This window comes from Apodemus sylvaticus, chromosome 23 (genome assembly GCF_947179515.1).
Source record: "Apodemus sylvaticus chromosome 23, mApoSyl1.1, whole genome shotgun sequence".
In the NCBI taxonomy this organism is placed as follows: domain Eukaryota; kingdom Metazoa; phylum Chordata; class Mammalia; order Rodentia; family Muridae; genus Apodemus; species Apodemus sylvaticus.
Genome location: NC_067494.1, coordinates 37,658,379 through 37,678,263, shown reverse-complemented (window position 1 = coordinate 37,678,263; position 19,885 = coordinate 37,658,379). Strand labels below are relative to the sequence as shown.

At 47.9% G+C, this 19,885-nt stretch overlaps 1 protein-coding gene across 2 annotated transcripts in view; it reads right to left on the bottom strand.

Moving 5' to 3' along the window:
- Positions 1 to 19,885, bottom strand: part of Tiam2 (TIAM Rac1 associated GEF 2) — a 206,307-nt gene that overhangs the window by 14,677 nt on the left and 171,745 nt on the right. The window contains exons 1-2 of one of the 2 annotated variants that reach the window (XM_052169692.1): positions 13,045 to 13,412; positions 485 to 664 (exon numbers count right to left, since the gene is read on the bottom strand). In XM_052169692.1, the coding sequence (XP_052025652.1) occupies positions 485 to 607 (123 nt within the window). In that variant the 5' untranslated portion in view covers positions 608 to 664; positions 13,045 to 13,412. Of the gene's footprint in view, positions 1 to 484; positions 665 to 13,044; positions 13,413 to 19,885 lie in introns of those variants that run through there. The other variant, XM_052169691.1, reaches the window with a different exon arrangement.

Below are 19,885 nucleotides of genomic sequence, written 5' to 3'. Positions count from 1 at the left end.
GAATTCAGTGGGTACCCAAGAGAATGGTAGCTATGCCTTTGTCACGATATAGTAAAGTGCTTCCATTCTGCACAGGGCTTCCCATGGATAGGGCTGACCACCTCGATTCTGAGAACCTATATTCAGGGCCCCTGGGGTATAAATTGCTCCCCAGCTCCTCATAACCCAAAGTGATCTCTACTCTTCTTGTTGAAGCAGTGTAGACTCCGTTCCCACCGACTGCAAATAATGAACTCGAAACAACTGTTTCCATAGTGAAAGCTGCCTTGGCAACCAAAGGAGCCAAGAATCCCAATTTTCAGAGTCTTCTCAGTTCTTCTACCCACCCAGCCTGCCTGCCCTCCCTTCCCTGCAGCAGTTCACCTCAGGGAGCACACGGCTCCATCCTGAGTGGCAGATGTCCCAGGCAGAGGCAATCACAGGTGTCTACCAACTCGACATCATCCTCAACAAAGGGGCGTGCATGCCCACCACTTCCCATTACCTTCACATAAGACTTCTCCGTGTCTACAAGCTCCTGGATGACTTTCCGGAGGCGGTCGGCGTCTGAGAGGTGGCGAGCCAGAGGCCTGGGGGGCGGGTCATGGCTCTCTGTTGGTGCTTCCATGCTGTTGGCGTGGGTGCCCTTTAAGCCCCTGCAGAGCTCCGCGATCTGCTCAGCACTCTGAGAGAGGACAAGAGAGGGGAGGTCATGCTTAGGACACTGCTTGCCTGCATTAGATACACGCCTCACCTGGAACACCAAGCATTTCATCTGCACCAAGCACACGGTCAGGAGTCTCACAAAGATGTGGGTCTAGAGCCAATAGCTTCATTCACTTCAGACGTCTCTCACTATTACCCAAGGGTCCTCTAAGGAAGATGGCATCTGTAGTGTTTCCCATTGGCATACAGCATCATCACTCACTCTCATAAGAGCTGCGCATGCTCCTTTAGCAGTAAAATCAGAGTGTCGGGAATGAGGCCATCTACTAAAGTTGGGGTTGCATTAAAAATCCAGACATAGAACGTTCTGAACAGAACATACAGGAGGCAGACTCACTGAATCCATCCTGTCCTCAGCAGTGGGCTGAACCAGCATTCCATCTCCCAGTCTGGGACACTCAGACAAGCTGAGCTGCCATGCAATTTCAGGATGGCTTGGTCCCAGTCTGCCTGAGTTCTGCCCTCAGATCTAACTATTTAGCCTGAGCCACGCAGCGGTTATAAATGAAAATGCTCAAGCTGGCTATGCATACACCAGGACAGAATAGAAGGTGAGACATGAATCACATGCCTCAGAAAAATATGCTGTCCTGCTCCACCGTCCTTTCTGTTACAGCTCCTCTGCTTCCCAATATAGTGTCTTCATTTGGTGGAAAAACAGAACCAAGACAAAAACCTCAACAGTGATCCTCTGCCTGGCCTTGCTGTCCAGTTCAACGAATACGGACCAATCCTGCTCCGTCTCCAAAGAAGTGGAAGGTAGTTGCCGTCCCAGCAGAGGAGGCCTGCCAAGGTTAGCAAGATCAAAGTGCAGACTAGGACAGTCTGGAAACCAGCAAGGAGAGGAGTCGGAGAAATGGAAAATGCAGACACACAGATGGAAAGACCACCCTGGGGTAGAAAACCATGGAAAACCAGCTAAGATTGTAATGTGGTCCTAAGTGGTGCGCGACCCAAGGAAGAACCACGGAATGAGCTAATGACAGGGATCCAGCAATGTTTAGAGCCTAACTCAAGGGCGGGCGGAAGCGAGGCTCTCTCATAGTGTGTTCCCTTTACAAGAATCCTGGTTTACAACACAGGATAAGCTGAAGGAGAGGGGTTTTTTGGGTTGTTTGTTTGTTTGTTTACAACTGGACGCACAGACTTCAAAAGAGTTTGCTTCAAAACAGTTTAAGCAGAAAAGCGATTTTCCTTGAGCATACTTATTTCTACTTGTTTTTCATTTTTTAAATTTGAACATGAATATTTCTAGTAATGCCTGTCAGAAGATGTATATAAAATTCAACAGGAAAACAGATAGGGAAGGCCTGGGGCATATATAGTTCAGGTGAAAGAGTGCTTTCCTATGTTGCAACAAATGTCCTGGGTTTGATCTCAACCACCATGAAAGCCAACTTGGGCATGGTAGTGCACATCTGTAATCCCAGCATTCATGGGCAGAGGCAGGATGATCAGAAGCTAAAAGTCATCAGAAGCTAAAAGCAAGTTTGAGTCCTGCCTGAGTTAAATCAGTCACTGTGCCCCACCTCCCTGCCAAAAATATATGGATCTGAAGGCTTTGGAATATAACTCTATTTTCCAAATATCCCCATATCATCAGATTTGATAATCTGTTTTGGAAGCTCCAACACAACTGTCTATCACATCCTAACAGCACAAGCTCACAGGGAAGTGTAACCGAAAGGGGGCAGCCTTTCTCTTCCAGGACCTGAGGAACTTGAAAGAATGTATCTAAGACACTCACAGACTCCTACCTTCCTCTTCCTCGAGGGTGGACCCCAGACCTCACCAAACACAGTGCCATCCTGGGTGCACCAGAACCCCTGGGGCCCATCGCAGGTGGGGGTGGGGTGGGTTGGTTGGTTCTGGTTTTGGTCTGTGAGATAAGGTCTTGGGAGGCCTGGCAGCTTGCAAAATAGACCAGGCTGGCTCCGAACTTGCAGCACTCTCTCTTCCTCACCTCCCAAGTGCAGAGAGTACAGGTGCATGCTGCTCTGCCCCACTGTGGGCTTGGTGTTGAGACAGGCTCGCCCTATGCAGCCCTTGCAACTTTGCATTTGAGGTCCTCCTACCTTGCCCTCCCAAATGTTTGATTACAAGGATGCACGGTGGATATCCCAAGTGATCCCGAGGTGTGGCCTTCAGGAGAACTGCTGGTCTCCGCATCAGGATAACTACACCTGCCCAGGCTTCCAAGATTGGCATTAACTCCAGCTTATCACCTTTCCCCAGGATGGAAACAGAAGATGCACAGACTATGCTTCCATGCAGGAAAGCACACTGGCAGAATCATACCAGACGATGGCCCTGGTTCTAGACCTAGCCTTCTACTGGCTACTAAAAAGCCCATGATAATTACAGGCTCTAAAAGTTACTTGAAGTCTCTATTCTGAGATTTGCAGCACAAACTCAGACAATGCAGTTTCTGCAGTCCTGAGAGCTAATAGTCTCCAGAGCTGTGGAATCTATATTAAGCTTGCATATACCGCACAAAATAAGATCTGACAAAACGCACCCTAAGTGAAATGGCATCTGGTGAGATTACAGCTTTGCCTTGCTGGGATGTCAAAAATCACACCTAACAATGCGGTGTTAAAATAACCAGACTTCAGAAATAAAATATCTTGCCATTTTGGAAATTCGGAATTCATTTTTTAAAAACACTTCTCATAGGATTGAGTTCCAAACAGTGAATGTTAGCTGGGTTATTTCGATGGCAGATTTTACTTGTCACGGTACCACGATTAAGCGCTCAAGAGCTGCGCCGACGCCTATTGTACTCTTAACAGTTTAAGCCAAGGCCTAAAGGTGGCTTCAAGGATCATGAGGAGGCAGGGCTCATAGACTTGACGACAAATGGTTTTACAAATGGTTTTAAAGATGCGTGTGAAAGCTTCGCGTGGAAGGTCACTTCCTCTAAATCTACCAACGATGATAAGCATCAGACAGGAAAAGGCCACAGTCTATGTGAGTATGGTTAAGTCACTTAGGAGCCGTAACATTTCTGAGTCTTCTGCATCCTTATTGATGAATATATAGCAGCCTTGCCTCTCTGACAGACGACTGCACCCTTCACTGTGTGGATCCAGGAGAAGAGGAAGCGAGCCTCACCACGCTGAGGAGACCCTCTCAGTGAGCACGCCAGCCTCTCGACTGTAGCATAGCACACTGATGCTTTATAAATGGTGACAAGCTTTTCACAGCACCGGCCACCCATGGGCAGAGAGAACCTGTTCTTCCTGTCGCCTCTGCCTACCAGAGGGTCTGGGCTCTCTTGCCCCAGGTGACAGAAAGACTTAACAAGGCTGCTTCAAGTGGTGAATGCAAGAAACATCCTTGCACGGACCATTTTGGGGACGGCGGGGCAGCCTGTCCGGCCATCCATCCCTCAGCCCTAAGGAGGCTGCTTTAAAAGCGGGCGCCGTGGTCCCCGGTTGGCGGAAGGGATGTAAATGTTCAGATGTCCAGTTGGCAGTAGGCATGTATGAAGGCTCAGATGCCCAACAACGCGGAGCAGTGGGCATGGTGAGCAGAGAGTCCTGGCCTGCTGCTTTTCAGTGTGTAGCAATCAGTAGTAACGGGCTCATGGTGGGCCTCAGGGTTTCCAAGAGGAGAGAGAACATTCGCTTTGTAAATCTCTTAAAAAGAATAAATGGAGCCGGGCGGTGGTGGCGCACGCCTGTAATCCCAGCACTTGGGAGGCAGAGGCAGGCGGATTTCTGAGTTCGAGGCCAGCCTGGTCTACAGAGTGAGTTCCAGGACAGCCAGGGCTACACAGCGAAACCCTGTCTCAGAAAATAAATAAATAAATAAATAAATAAATAAATAAATAAATAAATAAATTTATTTTTTCCCTTTAAAACTGTCTGGAAAGGTAAAGTGTGGTGGACACTCCCCTCCCACACCCCCAACACAAAATGTTCTTTCGAGTTTTTGCTTTAGCATGGTAGTGCACCACCAAGGGCCTAACACTGGAAACTCCTGGGCAAGAGGACTTCAACATAAAGGCTAGCCTAGACTACATATTGAGGCCTTGTCTCCAAACAAATCAGTTTAAAATTGTCAGGATTTTACTCAGTGCCACCAAGTTTGATCCCCACTTGAAAACAATTTCATCTTATTTACAGACAAGGCCTGACTCACTGAGGAACTCTGAATCCAGACAGATGCCCAGGCAGGGTTCTTCTGGGTTTTGTTTCAATGTGTGGATAAGGCACCTTCTGCCTCCCCATAAAAAGAGGCAGTGTGTCTATTCTCAAAAAAGCTCAGAAAAACATTTCAGGAGAATGGCCCCAAATCTGCATACAGTGAGCAGGCATCTAACCTCAGATACCCTTTGGGGGGAAAAGGACACAGTCTTGCTCAAACCAAGTTCAAAGCAACCCTATAACCCTCCTAACCCAGACAGCAAGCCGCTTTCCATCAGAAAATACCAGGACAGCCTCCCTGACACTTGGTTTGCAAAACCCCCAGATCACACATCCACACATCCGTCTCTAATAGTTTGCCTTTGTCCTACTTGAAGACATGCCCTGACTGTTTTTGCTTTTGTTTTGTTTTGTTTTTGTTTTGTTTTGTTTTCAGTTGCCTTGGGGGCTTTGGAACCTTAAAAGTTAACTGCTATGGGTTAAAGTACCTCCTATTATGAACTACAGGCTGGTCAGAAGCCTCCTGCTGCATAATTGAGTTATGGCCTCTTCTTATCGGTACACAACAGCGCCCCCATCCTCGGCTCGAGGTATGGCAAGCTATTTTTGCCTGCATGGCTTGAGCTCAAAAAAACATTTTCAGCCCATAAAACAAGATTCAGACTTGCCGGATAACGAGGTAATATTTCATATGGATGCAACTGGAAGGGAAATGTCAGAGTATGCTACTTTTGAGTTCCCAGCCTACCGTAAAAGCTTGGGAAGGTGGATGTGACTCATGTACTAACCACTTAAAAGCTATTCTGCTGGCGCGACTGGTCATATTGGAAACAACCTGGCTGCAATGAAAATACAAAGAGAAGACACGTAAGACTCTCGATCTAACTCCTATTGAGACAATGGACCCTAAAGAAATGAGACTTCCTCCCAGGAATTTCATGATGGGAAGAGGAAAGGGGTACCAGACAGACTGGGGGACTTGTCTTCCTCAAAGAAACTTCATAGTTCTAAGACCTTGGGAGAATGAATCCTAGAAAAAGACGGGTCGGTGGTGGGTGGGACCACACCTTGACGGTTTAGATGTGCATTTCCCTTGCACTCTATTTAAGCTCGGGTCTCTTCAGGCCTGACAGACAGACTTGAGGGGTTCACTAGATCTCTTGTCTCGCTTCCCCAAGTAGCAAGACTGAGTAAATCTCCTTCTTTCTGCTTTATACTATTAATTTGACTCTTTTAATCAGCTTATGAAGGACTGCTGGCCGGTCTGGCTTGTGCATACACCTGCCCCCTCTACCCCAACTGTGATTGCAATATCACCAATGTATGTCCCCTGACACTCCTCCGGCTGTCGGCTCCTCCCGTCTTCTGTCTAGCCCACACTTAACAGCAGCTTTATCCTTGAGTCAAGTCTGCACACAGCCTGCAAAGCTCCCCAGTGCTCTCCAATCTCTCGGGCAGAACAATCGGGTTGATGAGACTTCTACTTTTAAAATTAATGCTAGCATTTCTGGTCTGTTGGTGACAATTAACCTCAAGGGTGCCCCCAGGTCAAGCAAAGGAGTGCAGGAGGGTTTAGTTAGTAAACTCCATGTTCTTTTTTAAAGAAAAGAAAAACTAATCCTCTGTTCACTGTCTAGAAACCATGAGGAGGAGGAGGTTGTGTTCCCAAGCAAGCTCAGGGCAACCACGGTGTCAGCTGTCACTTCTAGCAAATTAGTCAAGTCAGAGAAGTTTGCCTTCAGGGGAAAAGATGATTAAAAAGTACAAAGGACTTTCCCTCACCTCGCTCTGTGCTTCAGTCACTCATGTTTCTAACTTACAGAAAGAGCTAATATTACCAACATGACTGACACAGTAGATCCGGAGCCACCAGCTGAGGAGAGACTGCCCCAGAAAGGCTGGGAAGCATCTGAGTCAGGAGGACCACCTCCAGACTTAGCCCTAACAGCAGGGTCAGGGGCCTAAATTACATTCTGTGAGGCGCTTGGAGGCAGCTAGCGAGCCTACGAGCAACACGGCGAGGCTTCAGCAGGATGAGGCTGAGACTGACCAGTGATGTCTGTCAAACCATTTGTCTTTCGGTAGGAACAGTGAAACCGCGGGCAAGCCTGGGCACGGATCTCCCTTGGTAGAGTGTATTAAGCAGCATGCAGAAAGTCCTGGGTTCGATCCCCACTACCCCAGAAACAGGAATGCTGGGCCCACACCAAGCACTCCAGAGGGGGTGGCAGGTGACTCAGAGATTCAAGGTCACTTTTCTGGCAAGTTCAGTGCCAGCCTGGGCTACATGAGACCCTGCCTAAATAGAGACAGAAGAAACAACTCCAGAGAATAACATTCTTGTCTTCAACAAAGAGATCAAACAACAAATGGGATACATTAAAATGGTCTGGTTCCCCCTCCCTCTTGACCAGAGTTCTGGTTATAACGGGGCAAAAAGAGAGGGTAAACTACAAAATTAACAAGAGATGGTAAACTACGAAATTAACATTCAAACAAATGACAGTACGGAAATGCAATGCGAGTCACAGCGGCGGCTGTGGTGGAAGACACCTATACTGTCCAGAGGAGGACACGATTTGTTAGTAAGAGAAAGGGGCCTATAGTTTTTAAAGATATATATGTATATATGTATGTGTGTATATATGTATGTGTGTATATATATGTATATACATATATATATACACACACTCATATACACACACACACACACAGATACTGTGGAATTAAAACCCTGGCATGGCACCTAAGTGACTGTAACTAACTTCTCCCTGACTCAGTTCCTATATACACATATATACATATATATGTGTGTGTGTATATATATATCCTATGTATTAATATTCATGAGTAGATTTTTATAAAGTGGAATAATGTGTGCATGTGTATATGTGTGTGTGTATAATATGCAGTATTTAACGCTGCATTTCAAGTTATTTTAATTTTAATCTTTCAGCTTATCTGAATGATCTCATTTTTATAGTAGTTGAGTTTTTAATTTTTTTCTAAATAGAATCATTTCCTGTTACTTTACAAAAAAGAAAAAAATGAATTCAAGGCAAAAGAGGCTCCACAAGATGTTTGACTTGCAAAAGGAGGTCTGATTCGTGGGCCTGACTCACTCTCCCCTCACAGGGCCTTGGATGCAGCCAGAAAGGCACCCTGGCACGGCTTGTGGAAAATGGCAGAGGAGGCTCTCCTGGATAGAGGCGGCTAGGGACATGGACACAGAACTGTGACTGCAGATAGATAACGGGGATGTCCATAAGTCTAACATGGAGGAGGGTGTGTCTGCAGGAACTGAGGGTCAGTGTGGGAATGGGGGTGGTGGGCCTGAGACAGGTCACGCAGGTGAACAAGGGAAGAAAGAGGCAGGGCCTCTCTTTGCCCAGAAGTATGGGAACCATGAGGTAGTAACCTTTATGCCAAGAAGAGGAGGTCATGGAATACAGTTATAAGTTCCATGGAAACTCCATGGCCTTGAGTTTTGCAGTCCTGGTATAGTACGCCAGGCCATTGGTGCCTGCCACCTACAGGGCACATGTCCGGGACAGCAAGGCAAAGCCTGCCTACTTCCTGAAGACTGATGCTCCTGGCCTCTCCCCTTCTTTCCTCCAGTCTGCAGCCAGAACCCAAAGGTGCTGGCCCCTTGGGCTCTGGGCCATGTCCTCAAACAAATGCCTCTCTTAAAGTAGGTCACACACACACACACACACACACACACACACACACACACAGGCTGTGGAGTTAAAACCCTGGCATGGCAGGCACCTAAATGACCGCCACTAACTTCTCCCTGACTCAGTTCCTATCTGTGAAGATCACATACTCCAGGCGACCCAGAGGATCCAATAGGGGGAAACGTGTATGACCAACCCTCTAAGTTTAAGGGCCCAGTGCAGCCCAGGGCTCAGTGAAAGCTACTGCCCAGAGAACTGTCATTTTCTTCTATAATCCCTGTGTGTTGCACATACTCCCAAGTGAGTACACACATTGTAAATGACATGAATGCAAGGTCAGAGGACAACCTTGGGTGTCAGTCCTCAGACACCATATTATTTGATATACAGTCCCTTTGTTTGTTGTTGCTTATTTTTCAGAGGGAATTTTGTTGTCGTTGTTGTTTTGGGTTGTTTGTTCCTGATGCATACCCTATGAGTTTTCCAGGAATTCTGCTTCCTGTCTTGCGGTGCAAGCCCTGGATTCCAGACACGCAGTACCACATCTGGCTTTTACATAAGTACTGGGGATTTGAACTCAGGACCTCGGGCTCCCACCGCAAGTGCTTTTCCAGTGGGCAGATCCACCTCAAGAATCTAACGGCTCAACTTCTTTTATCTTCAAAATTACAAGGAGGATATATTTTCCCTGGTTGCCCCAAAGGATGAGCCCACACAGTCCAATTTCATCAGAAATGTTCTTCTGTAAAGCATCTCCTCTGGCCACACCATGAGCTTCAGCCTACGGTGACTAGGACATGACGACCCACATCATCCCAGACAGGAGTGGCTAGAGCCATGGGGGAACCGTGGAGGAGGCACACGGAGAAAGGCTGGGCAGGAATGGTGGCGCTGCGACAGTTATCAGAACAGGGCTAAGAAAAATTGTACCAGAGTGAGGGAGGACACCCGTAGCCACAGAAGTGTCATGGAAAGGCAGCCTTGGGCAACTTGGGGACACATTCTGAGAAGGTAGAGGAAGCTGCGATGGCTCTTAGTGTGCTATGCAGTTATCTAGGTCCCCAGAGGAGAGGGAAGACAGCAGTGTGTCTCAAGGGAAGAGGCACCTCAGCTTCCCACACCATAGCCCCTGGCAGGCAGGCAGGCACCCTGCTCCTGGGACAGGAACAGGCCAGCAGCTCCTGGTAACAGGAGCCGTGCCAGGGCTGCCTGTGTCCCCGACGCCTGCCTTCCCTTCTGCTTGGTTTCCTGATTTAACAGCAGTCTGGTCAGGATTCAGGAATAAAGAAGAGACGATCCCTCTGCCAAGGACCTTTCAAGGGGGTAAAGCAGCCTTTCAGTATCACCAAGCGCCTCTTTCCCATGAAACACTAGGTTTGACTGTTCCTCCTACAGAAGCTGCAGAGCACGGCCAGTCTATCGGTGTCTCCTGGCTTGGTACTGGGTTTCTCTACCCGATTTTGTTCATGTGGAAAGAGATGGCTTCTTGGTGCCAAATACAACACCCATGTATGCAAGAGACTTCCATCATCCCATTTTAGAACAACAAATTAAAAGAGGACCACAAGAGGCCGGGGTGGGGGTGGTCACCAAATTGTGTCCTGTGGGTCAAATCCAGCCTCCTGGCTATTATTATCAATAAAGTTTTATTGGAATTCAGCCAAGCACATTCACCTCTGTTCTGTGTTGCTTAACCTGGACCCCTACCACTCGACAAGACATCACAGGCAACACAGTGGTACCCTGTGGTAAATTTATCCTACAGAGACTCATAGCAAGTGGCTTAGCAGAGATGCATGCTGAAGGCACCCACCACAGGGGGTCACTGCTCTTGCAGAGCCCTGACTGAGGAATGGCGCTATCTTCTCTGCTCCCAAGGTTAGGCGGAGGGCAATATTAACAAAAGGACTGTGTGAGGAGTTCCTTGATGAAGACCCGACCCTTTGGTTATGGGTCTTTGGGTTATTTTGGTTCCGTGTAATGTGACTCCACACAAAGACAGCACACGTGGGAAATGTAACAGTTCACAAGAGCATAATCAGACAGAACTCAAAGTAACATATAGAACAGCAATTACTGCCTGAAACCCTGAAATTGCTATTTCAACACCCTCCACCACAGGCAGACACTCATTCCCCAGAGTGGACACTTAGTTCCTGGTGCACTGTCTGACCAGCTCTGCAAGGAACATGTTTTATGCCCCCCCACCCTAGTATTGCTGTACTTCTGTGCCCCAAATATATTCTAAGTGGCTATTTTTACAAAGGTGCCATTACTCCATGTGAGTGTCTTTATAGACTTCATCAGCCTATGGCTGCTCAGACGGCATCACCTGTATGAATAGTTAGAAATCCAGGACTTATGAGCCTTCCTACCCAGTATTTCAAATTATTTGGCCAACTAATGAGACTTTCATTCTAGATCTATGAAACAGATTTCTTTCAAACACAAATCGAAAGTAAAAGGAACCAAAAAGTTGTCTGTGAAACCTAATAAAGGTTGAAGTTTTAAGTTAAATTACCCAACAGTTGCACCCATAGTTCTAGCAAAAACCAGCTGTTCATCACACTGACCAAAATTTTACACATATGTTGTTTAAGCACATGTTCACCCCTAGCCACTAAAATCCTTGCTGGGCAGAATTGATATTATGGGGAAATCCCCTTTAAAATCTAACAGAAACGTTTGTTCTCCCTGTTGGCTTTCTCAATGACCAATGTCATTGTTAGTCAATGTTAGCCAATGGCTGATATCTCAACTTCTGCCTGCTAAAAGGGGCAGTAGTGAGAATTTGATAGGGCTGTTGGAAAGCTGGTCCTCGGTGAGGTGAGGTGTTTGCAGTCGCAATGGGCCTGAGAACGCAATTCAGTGAGTAAAGCCCTTAGGTAACAAGCATAACTCTTGGACTCAGCCCTCAGTGTGACATAAACCCAGCAGGGTGGTACACCCCTGTAACTCATCTGCCTTGCATTTAGGAGGTGGAGGCAGGAGGATTGCCCTCAGTTACACAGTGAGTTCAAGGCTAGCCTGGGATACATAAGAATTGTCTCCAAAAAAAAAAAAGGTTCATAACATATGCATAGAGATAATATCAGACATCTTGCTCAAGGGCCTTTGCAATTAATGCCATTTTCATACACGGGCCTGGTTTAATTTCACCTCTCAGCCTGTAGGGAAGAATAAGGTGTTCTTAGTACCTAAGTACCTTGGGTGGGGGAAGTGTGTGATTTTCCCAAAGCCCGATGAAGACCATACAAAAGCTCAGGGACTCCTGGCCCACCTGTCTTTCTACTTCACACAACAGCACATTAAGAGCCCTCTACCTAAGGTACTTTCCAATTAGCTGCAGCAAGAGACAAACACCTCCCATCGCTGCTCCAATCCATCCTTTATACACACTTTCCAAGGGCAAGATAAATGTACTTCTGGGGCAAGCCGAAAAGACAGAAATGTTCATCCAGAAACACCGGGCACAGCAGTTACCAGGGTTGACCTGATCCTAAATGTTCTCCACAAGACAGCAAGCCGGCCTGGGGCAGGAAGCCCGAAGCACAGGCTCTGCTTTGGTAGGATAAGGGGACCCCCTTTTTCGCCTGGATCTGCTACAGACCAACTGTGAATTCTTAGAAGTCTGGGCTGTTTGAATGTTGCCAGTCTACAACCTTGTGCTCCCACTTAGAAGGAGAGCCATTACAGACGCTTAGCATGGGGGGTGGGGTGGGGGATGGGCATGGCGTGACTTCCCACCACAGCCCCAGGAAGCTATCTGTTTGCCCCTCAGGCAGGCTCCTGTTGGAACTCCACAGTGTCCCTTCCTTCATGGACCTGGTAACCCAGTCACTCAAGAAGAGTGAGACAGGGCCAGGAAGAGGGAACTCAGGACCAGAATTTGACTGAAACCACCCCCGCCCAACACACACACACACACACACACACACACACACACACACACATCCTTCCAGAGGTCCTGACTTGCTTCAAACCTGGTTTCAGAAATGACCTTTGAGAAGCCAAGTCCTAGGCAAGTAAAACATTAAATTATTTGTCCCCCTTTTGGCAACCTTAGTTAGGTTACGTATGTCCTTGGGCTGTTTGTCTCCAGAGGGCACGCATACAACTCAAGGACACTTTAACTGTAGTTTTAGTAACATTCTATTTAGAAATGGCAATGGTCACCTCTGTTCATTCACTCCGCACTCCCCTCTGACAACCACGTGAGGGTCAGTATCCACCACACAAGACTTCACACAAACCAGCCTTCGCATCCTGACGCTGACCACAGGAGCAAAATGGAGAGGCAGGCCTGCAACTGTTAACATCACTATTTTCAACAAAAACCTCTCTGTCATCTCAAGCACCATTTCCTTGGGTTGAGAAGAGTACCTCGAAAACAAACAAGCAAGCCAGCAAAGACATGGACAGACAAGTGAGGAGCCCAAGCCTGTTATGACAACATGGCGGCTAAATGCTAGCTGGTACCTCAGACGGAGACGATCTTCAAACCTCACCTTGAGTCATGGCTGAATGACCAGAGTTTCATCTTGATAAATCATTGCTGAAAAGAACGGTGAATCCTCAAACAAATGGACAGAGGCACAGGCTCCCCCGACCCCTGGCAGTGAGCACTGTAGGCCAAAGTAGCTGTGAGTTAGTTTCCTCTCAGTCCTTGACCTTATGACAAGACAGACTGGGAAGGGGATGACTTGCACTTATCCCAAGCCAGCCCGTAAGCTGGCATCATGCCGCCTCTATCCCTGAGGTACATCCATGGTTCGTAAGTAGCTCACCACGAGCTCTCCACCCTGTACAGCCACCAGCCCGGAAGCTCCCAGACAAATGCTAGCAGTTACTCACTGCCGGGTGGCTTCTGACAAGAGTAGAGAACTTAGGTTGCAACAGAGGGCTGGAGACTGAGAACTCCCAAAGAGGAGAGTGAGTCAGGGAAGGCGGGTGCACTGGGGCTGAATGAGCAATGGGAGGGAGGCGGGGGTGGGGCAGGAAACAGGCGGATGCGAAGGAGAAGGCGCATTTGAAGGTACCCTTGCATAGCGTGCTTTTGTGTGTATGTACATATGGGTGTACATGATTGTGTGCATGAGTGTGGATGCACATACTTATGTGTGTGTAGAGGCCAGAGGTCAACATGGGATGTCTTTCTCAACCTCTCTTCATCTTATTTTTTTCAGATAGGGTCTCCCACTAAACCTAAAGCCCAACAATGTGGCTAGGACGGCTGTCTGGGTGGCTAAATGACCTTCAGAGGGCTCTGCTGTTCTCCACCTCCCCAGCGCTCAGATTACACAAGTTGTGTCGCCACTCTGAGCCTTGTCTAATGCCGGGGCCCTGGATTCAGGTTCTCCTACTTGCTCAGCCATCATTCCAGGCCCTGAAGATACCTTTAAAATCCAGGGCTGGACAGATGGCTCAGCAGTTAAGAACACTGGCTGCTCTTCCAGAGGTCCTGAGTTCAATTCCCGGCACCCACATGACAGTTCACAACCATCTATAATGCTATCTGATGTCCTCTCCTGGAGTGCAGGTAGACATGCAGACCAAGCACTCATACATAAAATACAGAAATAAATACAAATTTTAAATCTGCAGGGCTCTCCTCTCCAACCCCCATATTAGGAGCATACCTGTGTTTTCTGGTCATCGTGCTACATCGCAAACAGTGGGAAACTGAGTTTTCAAAACTGAAATACCCGCTCTTGACCCTCAGCGGTCAGGAGCTGGCACCCAGCAAGGCCACTGAAGGCAAAAGCCACACTGTGTGCCTGTGAGCAGGGATCATGGGTGGGGTTCCCAGCCTCTCTCCCCTCAACCCCCGAGAGCTCCTGATGGTGACAGTTGAGTCTCCCTAGAGCAGAACGCTAGAGGAAACAAAATGACCCGAAACAATTGTGCAGTTTTTTTTTTTTTAAAGTATGAGCCGCTGCATCTTGGGAACCCAGATATTACGAGAAGCTGATAACATGCTCAGAGTAGAGAGAGGCATAAAAACTGCATTGAGACGTGAACGCACCCTCCTCATTCAGTCTGCACAATGACGGTTCCATCCCAGCGTTCTGCACGCAAGCAAGGCCGTTGAAATAAGGCATCGAGATGACTGTGCAGACCTCTTAACGGTGGCTCGCATCTGAGCAGGCCTTGGTGGGGCAGCTTTTAATGAACGAAGCCCACGATGCCACATCTTCTCCACTCTTGGTAAATATTAAATAGCATGTACAGCACCCAAACAGCAGTGAGCCCAAATTAGACCATAACTGTGCAATTACTCCTTTAGAAGAAGGGGACAAGAACCAGCCTCAGACTGATCTGCTGGGGAAGCACAGCATAAAGCTCTACTCAGAGCCATGGGGGACCACCACCACCTAAGCACCCCTGTGTTGAGTGGATAACTACCCCCTCCAACCCACCAGACCGCTGTTTACCTCAGCAACCAGGCCTATAAAAGTTTAGTTGAAGATCGGAGTTTCCTATCTTACTCTTCCCAAAGTCACTTCCCTGACCCGCTCCCCTCCTCCCCCACACCCCACCCGCTCAACCCCATAATTACAGAAAATAAATCTTTTCACAGTTCCAAGCATCGTGCCCTAGGTCGACGCCAGTGGCATTCAGTAAATCTGCGAACGCCACTCAGCGTAATGTATTCTGGTCTCAACCCGGTCATTTGTTTGCCATCTGGGTGAGGGGTTATTGTCTAACTCTCTCCTTGTCTTTCAGCTCGTGAAAGGGCGAGAGTGGGGCATTAACAGCGAGCTTCACCTGGTCTAGCAGACTAGGAAAATGAAAACAGAGTTCCAAGTGCTCCCAGAGAGGAGGAGAGAAGGCTCAGAGGGAGGGAGGCGTTTGTTGTGAAAGCTTAAGGACTTGAGTTCAGATCCCCTGCCCCTGGTTTTAAAGCCAGCTGTTGTAAGCTGCATCTGTAATACAAGCGATGAAAAGGTTAGAGCCCAGAGGATCCTGGAGCTTTCTGGTCAACCAGCCTAACTAAATAGCTATGCTCCACACCCAGCGAGAGACCCCATCTCAAAAATGCATAAGGTAGACAGTCCCAGGGAAGATGTCCATGGCTGACTTCTGGGCCCACACACTTGTGAATATACGCTTTTGCACACGGACATAGACAGGAACAGGGACAAGGACACGGAGAGAATGAAGACAAAACCACAGGACACTTTCCATAAGCATCACTACTCGATATGGATTCTGAAATGGCAATGGAGTATCAGCGCCAAGACTAATGATTCAAATACTCAAAAGCCAGGGTTTTTAGACTCAAGGATCATAGCAACCCCCAAGGGGAAACCTATGCATAACGCCATCAGAGTGGTGATCCCGGCCACACACCCCAGAATTCTACACAGTTCTAAATACAGGCATATGAGCAGTTTTCTAGAGGTTTCTAGAGCTTTCATCCCATTCTCAAAGATCTGCTCTAAATACTTCCTAAATCAAGCACCAAACTGCCCAACCTTCTTCACTCATTGTGACCTTAAAAACCTCCATTAGAGCAAAGGTTCTCAAGCTGTGGGCCAGGACCCCCCCATGGGGGCTTCATATCAGATATCCTGTATATCAGACATTCACATCATGATTCACAACAGTAGCAGAATTATAGTTATATTACGGTTGGGGGTGGGGGAGTCACTACAACATCAGCAACTGTATGAGAGTTTCAGCGTTAGGAAGGTTAAGACCCACCATGTTAGAGGTTTTAGCTTCAGTAAATGCTGTGACTGACAGACCACAGACACCCAATGCTGATTCCATTCACGCTGAGACTTCTCTTAAGCAGCTCACCACATGCATGAGGTCAAGCAGCAGCATGGACGGCAGAGGACTGCCCAAGGTCACACGTTTGGATGGAAGCACAGGCAGGGAGATACGTCAGCTCAGGGATGCCTCTCAGACCCGTGCAGATGTCTGGTGACTTAGCCAAGGACAAAGGAAGCCATCCATCATCAGCCCACGACACGGACAAAGGCCACCCACACTCCTACGGCATCCACCCTAGGTCCTGTCTCCACAAGGCAGCTCAAGAACCTGCAAGTAACCAGACTGAGGGGAGGGTTTGACCTGAGAGAGTCAAACGCTATACTCCTCTGCCCCAGGGGGAAATTATATCAAGTCTGCCATAACTACCTCCAGGCAGGAGAGTCTAGAGAGGAAACACAGGCGCAGAACGGGGAAGTATGGAGAATGAGAGAGGGTAGGCCAGGAAGCACGCCAGTCATGCCCTTGACTGTCCTGCTCATGTAACCACACAGAAAGCAGAGGGCGAGGAACGGAGACCACACCCCACTCCACCACCCATGCTGACTCTGAATTTTAGGCTTAGTTCACCCAGGGAGGATAAGAGCATCTGTCTTGGAGTCTCCTCTGGGACAGTCATGGCTCCTGCTGTACTCGGGGTGGGAAAGAACCCGCCAGAACAGCGAGTAGGCGTGGCCAAGTGAAGAGTGCCCCTTCAGAAAAGCATCTCTGCCCAGTCGGGGTCCAAGCCTCCGGAGGCTTCAGCTCTGGGGCGTCTCACAGTCACTTTCCCGTTAGTCACCACCCCAGCAGCAAGGAGAGGGCATGTAATTATCCCTTCAGTACTTGGGTGCCTGACAGCCAGTTAATTTCAGAGCCAAGGCTCCACCTGACAAGCGCTGCTGCCCCCAGCCCTGCCCTCGGGGGTGATTCACCCTGCCGCCGCCCTACCGCACACAGCCTCGTTGTGGATTTGGTTTTTGTCCTTCCTCTTTGATCTGTGATTCTGAAGCTGACTTTGAGTAACAACTTAGTTGTTTTTTTTTTTTTTTCCTTTCCGGAAAAGAAACAGAATGCAAAGGGAGAGTGCAGAGGAGACTAAGAAACTGAAGGCCTGGGAAAGCAGGAAGGACGGTACTGGGGTCCCAGACAAAGAACGGAGGGCTTGCTGGGTAGACTGGCCTATTCACAAAGAACCACAGATTCCAAAGATGGAATGGGAGAGAAGGAAGGGAAGAGAGGTCCACCATGATTCCCCCCAACCTCCCTGAGTCAGGTTATCCCAGGATCCCCCTCCCCGTGAGAACCATTAAGAACCAGGAAAGACATAGGGAGCCTGGACTTACTAGAGTTGGTATTTGAACCTTCGCGCCTACCTGCCCTGTGTGGTGATGTTCTAGAACAGTGATTCTCAGCCTTCCTCGTGTTATGGTGACCTCCCCAACTGTACAATTATTTCCTTCACTACTTCACAACTGTACATATGAATCATATCTGTCCTTTCTGATAGTCTTTAGGTGGCCTGTGAAAGGACCTTTGACATGACAGGGGTCATGACCTACATGCTGAGAATCACTGCTCTAAAACCTCTGCCTTTCACATGACTGCTGCTAAGACAGCTGCATATTCCAACAGCATGCTTCCTGCCTAACTGCATGCAGACTCACAGCCTTGGGGCCACACACAATCCCAAGCCTCAATTATTGAGCGGTCCTTGCATCTGGGGCTTCACAGACAGCGGAGTATCCAATTCTCAATTGGATTCTCAGTATCTCAACCTTCAATTTCTGTGCGCCCCAGCCCCAGCCTGCTCATAGTTCAGCCCTGTGATAACAGCATCTACCCACATTTCAGGTTTCTTCTGTCCCGATAGCCAATGGCATCCATGGCGACAGTAAGGATGCTGGAAGAAGTAGAGAGAAGGCCATGGGTAGCAGGACTTCTTCCTGCTTCCTCGATTCAGACTTGACTCTATCTCTTCCCCAGGATGGGTGATGTTCTAGAACAGTGGTTCTCAGCCTAACTACCCAGAGAAGCTTTAAGAACAAATAAATACCGTATTTCCACATCTGTATCTCTGGTGTCTCAAGGCCATGTGACAATTCAAGTCCACTGGTGTCTCACTTAGAGCCCTTCCCTGAAACCCTACACAGGGAAGGGGAAGGCGTGGTATCTCTCATTCTGCAACGATTAAATGATCTTTGGCAGGGCAGGACCCAAGGATGACCTCTGCAGACTCAGAAGAGCTGAGCTGACGGCTCATAGCCTGCAGGCAGGAATGTGGGGTTTGGTAGCAGATAGGGAACTATCTAGAGATTGAATGCCCTTTCAGGCTCCAGTGAAAACCCAGCAAAGTTGCCTCCACCAAGCCCCACGAACTTGCCATCCAGTCTCCATTCCAAGGATGTGCAGTGGTAAAGAGAATGCTGCACTGGAGAGCCAGGTACAAAGTTGCAGCAACCGGCTCCTTCTCCAGCCTATATCCACCCCACCTCTCATCCAAGCGGACAGACTGTGAGACTGGCCAGCAGTGTCTCTCTGGCCTGAGTGCTTCGGGGAAGAAGCATTCCAAGTGCATTCTTTCTCTCCTCAGTAATTCCAGCCAATCTGTGACACTACACCTGAGAAATCGATTGCTACATTGATTATATCTTCTCTTTATGGAGACAACAGAGAGTCAAGGGGAAACCAATCGTCGCAGTCCCTGGTGTCTGATTCTTTATTTTATTCCTGAGGATAAAAAAGCTCAGGAAACTCTGACAACTGACACTAACTCCGAGAAGACCAGTGGGCAGCTAAGGAGTTTGTTTAATCCATTCATTCATTCATCATTCATTTCATTCTCTGTCTCTCTCTCTCTCTCTTTTACTCTCTCACACACACATACACAGATACACACACACATTAGTTTCTGTATCATTTCATTAGAACATTCATATATTTGCATATATATTCTTATCTGGCACTGACTCTTCCCAGCACCCCACCACCAACAACCACATGATGAAGATGCTAGGACTTGAACAGCATGTGCATTATAAACTTCTCAGAGGAGGCTGAGATTTAGGCTTAGTTACCTAAAGCTGTGTAATTGCCCAGGTCTCTGATAAATCTTGGCACAAGAGGATTCAAACTCAGCTTTCTAATCTAGTCAAGGTTTCTTTGTGGTATACCACCACCCAAAAGAAAGAGATGCCTGAAGTGAAATCTGTCCCCTGAGAATGATCTCTATGGCAGAATGCCACACCTGAGTCATTTTCTAGGAATAAAGCCATTGCTTGAAGATCCCATTCAAATACGAGTTAGTTGAGCCGACCTGCATTTAAAACTAGAGGTTTGACTTTAAGAAAAGACCAGGAATACATCAGCCAACCAAAAGCATCTATGAAGACAGACCACTGTTTGTTTGTAAATAAATGATGTTTAGTTTAACTTTCTAAGAAAACATCTTGAAAGCCAAAAGGTCTGGAGGTAGCACTAGAAACCCAATCGTGTGCTCTTAAAGAAATGCTGGGAAACAAGTCATGCTTCCCCTAATCTTTTCCTTTAGCTTCCGTTTCTTTGCTAGGCAAGCTCCTAAAGAGCAATTCA